The 11,769-nt window shown below is 45.5% G+C and overlaps 1 protein-coding gene across 1 annotated transcript; it reads left to right on the forward strand.

Moving 5' to 3' along the window:
- Nucleotides 1-295: 295 nt before the first annotated feature.
- LOC120062192 (rho guanine nucleotide exchange factor 37-like) lies at nt 296-10,770 on the forward strand. Its single transcript, XM_039011993.1, has 11 exons — nt 296-679; nt 2,075-2,204; nt 2,843-2,990; nt 3,156-3,355; nt 3,507-3,637; nt 4,333-4,437; nt 5,196-5,513; nt 5,753-5,849; nt 7,107-7,367; nt 7,725-7,903; nt 10,564-10,770. The coding sequence occupies exons 1-11, from the start codon at nt 296-298 to the stop codon at nt 10,768-10,770; spliced, it is 2,160 nt and encodes a 719-aa protein (XP_038867921.1).
- Nucleotides 10,771-11,769: the final 999 nt, after the last annotated feature.

Below are 11,769 nucleotides of genomic sequence, written 5' to 3' on the forward strand. Positions count from 1 at the left end.
CCTCCACATGGTTTTACTCACTATTCCTTTGACACAATCAGTCAAACACAGGGGCTGCCTTTTAAACAGCTAAACAGCATTACATTGAATGAAATCTGCTAACAAGTGAAATTGCTACAGAGGCAACAGCTTTTTAAGAGCAGGACCATCTCGTTTGAACACATCGTATTCCAGCTCAGAAGACAGGCAACAATGCAAAGTAGTCTCCTCATGTCTCCTATAAGCCATTCAGCCCCACTATAATAACACTGCCACGGGCTGCTACTGCTGGGTGGGATATAGACCTCAGGCTCACATGGAGCCAACGTCCTTTTCTCCGACAGACAGCCCCAGCATGGAGAGCCCCTTGAGTGCAGAATCAGCTCCCCCAACCCCAGCTCCCAGAAACCATACTCCTTCTCCAAGTCCCAGAGCTGAGGCCCAAGAGTTGAGAATGGAGGAGAAAGAGAGAACAGCGGACACAGAGGAGGACCCTATATATCTGTCTCTGTTATCAGAGGTGTCAGTGCTTGTGGAGGAGCCAGCAGAGGAGGCATCAGAGAAGGCTGAGGAGAGGGCTGAGAGAGAGGCTCAGAGGCAGCTCCTGGCCACAGAGGAGCTGGTCTACACAGAGAGAAACTACCTGAGACTCCTCCAGGTCTGCACCTGCACCATCAGGAGCAACCTGCAGAAACTCCAGGTACTGTGCTGCATAGGGCTAAGAGGGTTTTTCTGAACATGTAACCTGACCAGTGAAAACTCTGGCCCTACTGGGACTACAGTCAATTGACCGCTCTCTAAGGTATGGTTATCTTGAAGCACCATGCTTTATTTCCTTTCACGTCTCGAAAAGTTTTTCAATTACCATATAATCGAATGTCTTTGATTACAAGGCCACGCTTAAAACGGGAGTCTCGTAAAAACAGGATGGTATCCCATTTTATGGGGTGGAAGACGGGCCTGTCTATGCATCAGCCAGTTGTAATGATGAAGGGGATAATGTAATTATATGTGGGAGAGAGGATGGAGGGAGGAGGATAGAGAGATGGAGAGGAGGAGGGGACAATGTAATTGTACATGGGAGAGAGGATGGAGGGAGGAGGATAGAGAGATGGAGAGGAGGAGGGGATAATGTAATTGTACATGGGAGAGAGGATGGAGGGAGGAGGATAGAGAGATGGAGAGGAGGAGGGGATAATGTAATTGTACATGGGAGAGAGGATGGAGGGAGGAGAATGGAGAGGAGAGGATAATGTAATTGTACATGGGAGAGAGGATGGAGGGAGGAGGATGGAGAGGAGAGGAGGGGATAATGTAATTGTACATGGGAGAGAGGATGGAGTGAGGAGGATGGAGAGATGGAGAGGAGGAGGGGATAATGTAATTGTATATGGGAGAGAGGATGGAGAGAGGAGGATGGAGAGGAGAGGAGGGGATAATGTAATTGTATATGGGAGAGAGGATGGAGGGAGGAGGATGGAGAGAGGAGGATGGAGAGGAGGAGGGGACAATGTAATTGTATATGGGAGAGAGGATGGAGGGAGGAGGATGGAGAGATGGAGAGGAGAAGGGGATAATGTAATTGTATATGGGAGAGAGGATGGAGGGAGGAGGATGGAGAGGAGAGGAGGGGATAATGTAATTGTATATGGGAGAGAGGATGGAGGGAGGAGGATGGAGAGGAGGAGGGGATAATGTAATTGTACATGGGAGAGAGGATGGAGAGGAGAGGAGGGGATAATGTAATTGTACATGGGAGAGAGGATGGAGAGAGGAGGATAGAGAGATGGAGAGGAGGAGGGGATAATGTAATTGTATATGGGAGAGAGGATGGAGAGAGGAGGATAGAGAGATGGAGAGGAGGAGGGGATAATGTAATTGTACATGGGAGAGAGGATGGAGGGAGGAGGATGGAGAGATGGAGAGGAGAAGGGGATAATGTAATTGTATATGGGAGAGAGGATGGAGAGATGGAGAGGAGGAGGGGATAATGTAATTGTACATGGGAGAGAGGATGGAGAGATGGAGAGGAGAAGGGGATAATGTAGTGGTGGGTGAGCAGTAAAGTCAGTCTGTACCTTCTCCCCTACCACAGCCACAGCTGCCTAACCTGGACAGCATGTTCCTGTACATAGAGGAGGTGATCGACGTGTCAGGGCGCCTCATTAGCCTCCTGGACCAGAAGCAGTTGACACCCCATGATCCTCTCTTCCTGGAGACTCTATGTAAGTAGTAAGAATATTGCAGCACTGTATCAGTACAGTTTCCTTGGCTGGACTACACCTAGTGATTCTAACTCCCGGGTAGTTAATAATATATTTGCACCTGCACTACCACACCTACTAATCCTATGGTGCTATCATGAACAGGCTCATTTCCACCCCCTCTGTTGATACCAGCTGCTTGTCATGATGTGTTCTACATGGCTGTGTGTATTAAAGTCCTATTAGTACATTTTCCACCATGGTGTTAGACAACACTTACACATACAGTCCCCCTTGCAGTCAAGCTGCTTGGATGGGTCAGCTAGATAGCGAAAAACAAAAAGTCTCTCTCTGTGGCGACGGTTATATTGTTAGCCTCGGTTATATTTCAATGTGGAGCAAACAACAGTGCCAAGTTCCTTTTTTCCATTATTTGTTTACCTTGCTCAGCACCTAGACTGCTAGGTGTTCAAACGTTGATCTTTTCTGCAGAGATCAAACCTGCAAGAATGACTACACAACAGCAACAAAATGAAACGCCTTTATATATTCATTTGTATCACCTTAGCAACGTTCCATGGGATGGATAAAGGACTACATGGGAGGCGTACATGTACATTTATATCACTTCATGAATACTTGATTCATATCCCCTTCAGGTGATGCCTTCCTCAGTCTATCAACAGACATGGAGTCGGCATACAAGGAGTACCTGGCCAACTACAACACTGTCACAGCGTTAGAGAACAGCTACAAGCAGAAAGATGCCCTGTGGACTGAGATAGTGAAAGTCATCAAGTCCTCAGCGTATGTTCATATCTCCCTCTGCGTTCCTGTTCCTACCATTCTTTGTCTCTAAAGTCCCATTAAAATCCACTACTGAAACTGGCCCCACCTCTATTGTGTTATGAACCTCCATGTTTTCTCAATATAAGTCCAGGAAGTATGACTAAGTGAGACTGTTGTGTACAGGCCAGAGGTGAATGCCACCTCTCTGAGCTTCTTCCTGGTGATGCCAGTCCAGAGGATCGCCCGCTACCCTCTTCTCCTCCAGACCGTCATGAAACACACAGAGCCTGGGCACCCGGCCTACTCTCTTCTGGAGCAAACTGCCCGCACCGCCATAGCCCTCAACTGCAGGATCAATGAGTACAAACGCTTCAGGGAAGTAGGTGAGAACATGAGCTAGCGATCACCATCTAGTAATCATTCCCTGTGATTGGTTCTACTATTCAGACAAGGATGAGGAATTGATAGATTGTGGCCCTTGCCTTCACTTATTCTTGAACACCCATATTAGAATTTGTTGTCTTGTCATCACAGCCGACAAATACAAGAAGACGGAAACCCTGACGATAAGGGATAAGATGAATCGTCTGAACAGCCACAGCATCGCAAAGAAGACGGCCAGACTGAGTCAGTTCATCAAACATGAGACGGGGATTGCACCAAAGGTAAGGTACTGTCTGTGCCGGTCCTTGTTAAGACCACTCAGCCATAAAATAAAGCTACACTTTCTACAAGTAAGGGAAACAAATGATATGACTAGTGTTTACCTGCTATATTCAAACATTGATGCCATTGAGGAGCATTTGTTACATAAAGTATGTAGAGAGTCATTGAACACAATGACTCATGCTATGCTGGAGGATTCTCACATGGTTATGAGTATTCCTTTGCGGACATTTTTATACATATTATTCATCAAGTCACAAACTGAAGCTCTGGGTCATTTTTAGCTATGTATGGTAGAACTACCAGAACGTTCCTCTTTTAATATCTGTTCAGATTTATAGAGTTTACTGTTAAAGGGTTTCTTTGGGAGTTTGGCAATGAGGCCCTTGATCTACTTCCTCAGAGTCAGATGCACATGTAGATACTATTTACGTCTCAGTGTCCAGTATGAAGGAAGTTAGAGGTAGTTTCTAGAGCCAATGCTAACTAGCATGCTAGCAGATACCAATAGACTGAGTCATCGCACTAACGCTAGTTAACATTGGTTCCCGAAACTACCTCAAACTTCCTTCCTACTGGACACAGAGATGTAAAAATATCCATGAGTTCATCTGACTCTGGGGAAGTAAATAAAAAACCTCATTACTAAAATCCCGAAGTGTCCCTTTAATACCTTCCCTCTGTTCAATTCCAGCTGGTAGATGAGGAGTTTGATGCCTTGGAGGGATTTTTCTATCTCCTTGAAAATGGTATCACCGTGCTACATGAAAATGTGGAGACATATCTAGACCATCTACAGGTGAGCTTTTGTTGACCCTAGCCCTTTGTCATGCAGACCAGAGTAAGATCACCATGACAACACTGGAATCACTTTGTTTATGTGTGGCTTTCCGCTCAACGTATAATTAGTGCACAATCCCTTAGCATTCACTTCTGGTTTGGCATCCTCTTCCACTAAAGAATGGCTACAGCTCTGATCTGAAATACTTTTTTTATTCTTCAGCGGTGAGCAGTTGACAATTTAGAGGCAATGTAACTGTAAGAAAATCAGTTTAAAGTATTCCGCCTGCTACTCACTGCCCCACCTAATATGTGAATGCAGTCCCTCCCTACTGCCAACAACCACAGCCACCACTGCCGCTCATAGACCATGCATTACTGACACTGCCACACAGATTTGTGTTTACGTTTCCCCCCATGTCTAATTCTAGTTCATGTTGTAACTTTCCTTCCATCGTTATATTCCAGAAGTTTCTTAGCTGTCGACCAGAGGAGTTTGATCTTGACATGGATGGTGAGAAGCCTGCTATATGCTACAAAGAAATTATAACAGCACTGAGACAATGGATACTTCCTACATTTGTAAGTTAAACTACAGTACCATGTTGTTATGTTACAAAAATAGGCATCAGAAAAATACTTATGCCTATGGACGCGTTTCACTTTCCTTCTTGTCAGCCCTGTCCTTCAGGCTTCAGATTACGCTGTCTGGACCTCACACTTGTATCTCCCCTCCCCCACTCATCCCTCTATCCCCATCCCCCTCTCCCTCTCCAGGAGAAGAGGATGAGGACTTTGGTCCACAAGCCCCTCTGTGCCCTGAGAGAGCTTCTGGCGGGGCCTCGTAACCTGATCAGTAAGCGTCTGGACAAGCTGCTGGACTACGAGCTGATCGAAGAGAAGCCCAGTCTGAGCTACGATGAGCAGGCGGTGGCTAACACCTATAAGACCATCAACACCCTGCTCCTCAACGAGCTGCCCCGGTTCAACGGCCTGGCCCTCACCCTGCTCTGGGGCATGCTGGGGGCTTTCAGCTGCCTGCACAAGGACCTGGCTGCAGACATGGAGCAGCTCTTCCAGGGCTTCACCCAACAGGTACACAATAATACAGTACTGGAGTAGAGGGGATGACTAGCATGTTTATTGTGGAGGTACAGACAAATGCCTATTTTTCTCTATGATCCTAAAGGCTACATTAGTTAAGTAGCAGATTGCTCATGTATTTGTTACTACTTTTAGAATCAGATTTTAGTGGGAGCAAAAAGCAGAGATGTCGCTGAAGTTAAACTTGACTATTTGTCTCATCTTACTTTGTTTAACATGTCTCTTTGCAGCTCCCTGGAGCCGAATGCAGCTCCCTGGAGCCGAATGCATTCTGGGAGTGGGCGGAGTGTTCGGTGCTGGAGGGTGCGAGGAGGCTGGAGAGCCTGTGTTGGAATGTGAAGGACCAACTCAATGCTCCCATTGTCCAGGTCAGTCTCAACAGAAGCACCACTATAATCTGTTTGGTGGCGATGGGACTTGTTGTTGAGTAACATTGCCAGGGACAGTGTGTGTACACATCCACAGCCCCACAGGACTTGTCAAATAGCAGCAGGATGATTCATACTACACCTACTGTATTCACTGTCAATGTTCTGATGCCGCATTATGTGTTTGGAATAACCTGAATTGGATCATGATTGCTATTTCTACTAGCCTTGGGGTTGTGGTGTTAACTGTTGAGGGTTCTGAGGAAGTTGAGTCACCTGAAGGGACAATATTGGTACTAAACACAAGCCCATTTGTGAAAACCAACACACTAGAACACGTCATGTCACAACTCACAACATTAACCTATATTTCCTGTAATAAACCTCTCATCAAAAATGGCATACTGGAAATTCCATTACATTTTTCCCCCAGTCGGAAACAGAAACCACCATTAATTTTGCTTGGTCATAATACAGCAATAACTTTACTCTGGCTAGCTCATGGCTCCTATCATCACCACACCACTGCTCATTACTTTAACTGATGAGAATGTGAAGCTGCCGAGTGGGGAGGGAGGAGGAGGGGAGAGAGGAATGGTGTAGTTTAATCTTCCAGACTAATCTAGACATCTCACAGCCCATGTTATAAACTGGACTTTGTCTGCGGTGTTAAGGAGCAGCTCTCCTGGCTGTAGGCCTCACAGAACCACAGCAACCTATTCCCTATATAGTTCACCAGCCCTGCTCAAAAGTAGTGCACTATATAGGGAATAAGGTGCGATTTGGGACATTATCAGAGAATGTAGCTATATGATAGTAATGAGACTCAGCCTGTCAGGTCTACAGGTATACATGGCAGCACTAGGGAGGATGGGCTGCTCATCTGTGGCTAGAGATGACTCCTACTTACAGGTACCAGTTCTACAGTACTGGAAAGAAACAGGATGGCTTCATTAGCTACTCTTAGGTGACATAGTGAAGCCATTTAAACTCTAGAGGTCACCCTGGCTGGAAGCTGAACAGGTGAACACCAGTGATAATGAACATGGTGAATGACTAGCTGTCAAAGCCATCGCTTTACTATGTTCCTGATGGTTCCTTATCAGTTCCAATAGCTCTACCAGAGTCGTGTTCATTAGGGCACACCTTAGCAAAACGTTTAACACATTTTTGCAATGGAAATAAAGAATTGACATTTCTTATTGAACGAATTCAGGTCCTCCCTCCCTATTTGTCTTCTCTTCCATTTGGTGTGCAATGACCACAACGCTGTCCTCCCAGCCTCTCAGCCCTGGCTCTCAGAAGCGTCTGAAGGTCCTGACAGACAAGCACGGCTCAGGGAAGATCTACCAGCTGACGGGTCATGTGGTGGGGACCAGAGACCTGGACCTGAGCCTGAACAGAGGAGAGCTGGTGGCCATCATCAGTGAGATGGACACACGGGGGGACAAACGACGCTGGCTGGTCGACGCTGGGGGTAAGACCACCAAGATATTTAGCCTTTTCACTAGAAGGGCTGATCTTTAAAATACAAACAGCTTTACATTCTAAAAGGAAAGTCAGTCCTTAATTCTGTCAATGTAGCAGTGAATACCAAACCATAATGCGTATAATGCTGCTTCATTCACCACCAGTTAAGGTGGAGACATCTAATGGTTGTTTACTGTTACTGCTGCACGGGTACCATTTTGATCTGTGCCAGTGAGATCTATCAAGCCAAATAGATTTGATTAATTATAGGACAACGTGGTTTATATACCGTACATCTCATCAGATTATAATTACTTATGAATTCACATCTTCCAATCATCCACATCAATCTCCCTGTGTCCAGGTCCAAGAGGATACGTCCCCTCCTCCAAGCTGGTACGTTACCACCAGGTAACCATGGACCCTGCCCCATCCCCTCATCTGATCACTACCATGGATCACGCTGGGGGGGTCAGACGACACTCCTGCACGCCTGACGTCAGGCGACCCTCCTACACCCCTGATACACCCCAGCCCCGACTCGTGAGGACTATGTCGATGACAGTTCCCTGCCTCCAGGTCAGTGACACTGAGCTGCTTGCCCTTGTCAGCCGGGTTGAACTGCAGAGTGCCCCAAACCTTCTCCTGAGTGCTTTATTCATTTATTTGTTTTAGTTATTCAAACATCATCATACATTGTTGGAGTGTCTCTCTCTCTCTCACACACACACACACACACACACACACACACACACACACACACACACACACACACACACACACACACACACACACACACACACACACACACACACACACACACACACACACACACACACACACACACACGTAGAAGTGTCAAGGCACATAATTGTATCTGGGTTCGGTTTGTCTGTGTGGCTGAGCTGTTGAAATGCAACTCTCCTGGTTGTTAAAGTGAGTGATTCTCCTCGTGACCTTTGGGAGGCATCTATCATACTCTTATAGCCAGCCCTCTTCATGCACCGCTAACAGTATGATCACTAATCATAGGCAGGTGACATGAGGTCCTGCTAAGGCTTTGATTCTTCAACTTGGGTGGTCCGTTTTAGTCTGTTCTTTCTGTCGAACATCCTTGCCATGGCTAAGTATGTGTCTGTCAGAGCAGAGGAGACCGTGGTTGGGCTCAATTCAGAATTCCAATTGAATGCTTACATTTTTACTGAATTTGAATTTAAGTAGTAAACAGGATACAGAATTACAATTTGAATTAAAGGAACATAATTGAATTCAGTAAAAGTCTATGAAATTCAGATGCCTCTATTCTATAACAGGTGTAGTCTATACAAATATACACTAGGTGTACAAAACATTAGGAAACCTGCTCTTCCACGCCAGGCTGACCAGGGGAATCCAGTTGAAGCTATGATCCCTTATTGATGTCACTTGATAAATCCACTTCAATCAGTGTAGATTTTATGTTTATTTTTTTAATTTAACCTTTATTTAACTAGGCAAGTCAGTTAAGAACAAATTCTTATTTACAATGACGGCCTAGCTGAAGGGGAGGAGACGAAGGATTTTTAAGCCTTGAGACAATTGAGACATGGATTGGCTATGTATGCCATTCAGAGGGTGAATAGGCAAGACAAATGATTTAAGTACCTTTTGAACAGGGTATGGTAGTAGATGCCAGGTGCACCGGTTTGTGTGTCAAGAACTGCAACGCTGCTGGGTTTTTCACGCTCAACAGTTTCCCATGTGTATCAAGAATGGTCCAACAACCAAAGGACATCCAGCCAACTTGACACAACTGTGGGAAGCATTGGAGTCCACAGAGGCCAGCATCCCTGTGGAATGCTTTCGACACCTTGTAGAGTCCATTCCCCGACAAATGGAGGCTGTTAATGAAGGCAAAAGGGAGTGCAATTCAATATTAGTAAGTTGTTCCTAATGTTTGGTATAGTCAGTGTATAAGGTAGGGTCTAATATAACTGCATTGTTTGTTGAGAAATATAATTAGCTATTCTAAGCACTAAGGTTAAAAGAGTAAGGGGGGAATTCTGACCTGAGTTAAGCGTGCGTAAATGTAACGTAATTACCTTTTTTTTAATGCCCTTTTCTACTCATATGAATAAGGTTGAGCAAACCTACAGGTTCCAAGTGGAAAAAGCCTTTACTTAATTTTTTCAGACAAAAAAGTTATATATTCTTTGATATCTGGTAGTGTGACATGTCGGATTCAGTGAAACTCATGTTCTATGACTGAGCGGAATTTCTTTGAATTGCAATGAATTAAATTATATTTCATGTCACTGAAACTCAAATCAAATCAATTGTCTATTAAATTGACAAAATAGTCAAGTGACCACTCTAACAATGGAAATACACGTCTTCAAATATGAAAGGCAGGCGGGAAGAAGCAAGATCAGGCAAGACCAATTCTAGCCAATAAAGGGGAGATGGGCACGTTAACAACAGGCCATAGAGATGGATGACTCACCTTTTGTATAGGTGTCATTTTGGCGTATGTGAAAGCATGGGCAATTTTAAAGTAGTACATTTTATTCTTCTTCATTGGCTGATTTGCTCCCAACAATATGAATCCCTACCCAGTTGACTTCTTTAAAATGGTGGAAGCCCTCAACGGCAATGTCCATGCTAAAACAGGTTATAGCCGTGATGAGTCCTCTGTCTCTGTGACAACAGTCACAACTCCGATGTAGTCTATTTTTTGTTGTTGTTGCCAAAATGCCATGTGCGTCCACTTATATCAGTGCATTCGTAACAACCTAACCATTATGAAACATATTTTTGATCAAGTAAGCCTTACATGTAGCAAATTAGCAATAACATTCAACACCTCAATACAAAAATTCCTCAGGGGCTTATTTCTGCTTATTTTTGTGAAACCTCTCACTTCACCTCTTCCTCTCTGTTTAAATAAAAATTCCACACCCTGTGTCGTGTGACTAATTCTGAATTGAGCCCAACCCTGGAGGAGACTGATGGTGATTAGTAGTCCAATACCATCACAGGCCACATGGCGGAGCCATTAACCTGCACCTACATGCCCTGCTGATGTTTCTCTAGTTATGTTGTCCAGAGGTGAGCTGTGTTTTCCAATGGCCACCAGGCTAAATACAATCAATCTCTAGGGCATCATGCTCATTAATAAAACCTTGTTTGTTCTGTCTGTTCTGACCTCTGCGGTGTCTTTGCAGGTGCTCGCAGGCTATGACTTCATGGCGAGGAGCAGTCACGAGGTCTCTCTGAGGGCTGGGGAACCAATCAGAGTCCTGGAACCCCACGACAAGAAGGGCAGCTGTGACTGGAGCCTGGTGGAGGTGCGGGGGCAGAGGGGGTACGTGCCCTCCAACTACCTGACAGTGATGCCCACATCCACGACGCCCACCGCCCCCTACCACTAGGGTTGCCCCGGGTAACCAGCCACCAGCCGGTCTGAGCTAGACACTGCCACTCAACCCTTCATTGCCACACAGCTCATCTTAGCAGGGGAAGCCTACATCCACAGGAGAGAGAGAGAGAGCGAGAGAGAAGGAGAGTTTGTGAGCTGTTGATTGAATCACAGATTTGTGTGTGAAGTGGCGAGGCTGGCATTTGCAGGTAGAGTGCTCCAAGCCCTCAACTGCAGCTCTTATTAGAAGCATGTAAGTTGGAGGCCGCTTCCATCACCAGGAACCAGGGGTGCAATGCTGCTTTTTCCCTGGAGAGACTGACTGACTGACAGGCAGGTAGGAATGCCTCAGCACAGCATGATGATAGAGGAGAGCAGGCAGTCCATCAAGCTTATCTGTCTGTCTGGAGTTCTCACTCTCTCACTCTCTCACTCTCTCTCTCTCTCTCTCTCTCTCTCTCTCTCTCTCTCTCTCTCTCTCTCTCTCTCTCTCTCACTCACTCACTCACTCACTCACTCACTCACTCACTCTTACACACACACACACATGCTACGTAGTCTGGGCGCTGGCAGTTAAACAGATGGAAATAAGTATAAACTCCATTTTGATGTACCACTAATAGGTGACTTGGCCACTGACGCTGACAGTAATGCAGTTTATGCTCAGGCAAAATTGTTTTCTGATTTCTAGGAAGAATGAGGTCGGCAAACCTTAATGCTAGATTGCATGATCAAATAAGGAAAGTGGATAAGAGAACTTGTTCAAATGGACGAAGCGGATCTAGTTTGATTCCAGACATGAAATGGCAGCAACGGTGTGTTACTAAAGCAATGACATCATTAGGTTGATATGGCTTTAATAAGACAGTTGTTGTACTGCAGCTAGCGGGGCCTTCTCATTGGTCCATTACCTGGTGCTGCATCTGGGCTGCATCTGTGCTGCATCTGGGCTGACTGGTCTAGACAGACATAACTGTCTTCTCTCAGCTGGCCACAAGGGGGCACACCACAC

This window comes from Salvelinus namaycush, chromosome 17 (assembly GCF_016432855.1).
Source record: "Salvelinus namaycush isolate Seneca chromosome 17, SaNama_1.0, whole genome shotgun sequence".
Lineage (NCBI taxonomy): Eukaryota > Metazoa > Chordata > Actinopteri > Salmoniformes > Salmonidae > Salvelinus > Salvelinus namaycush.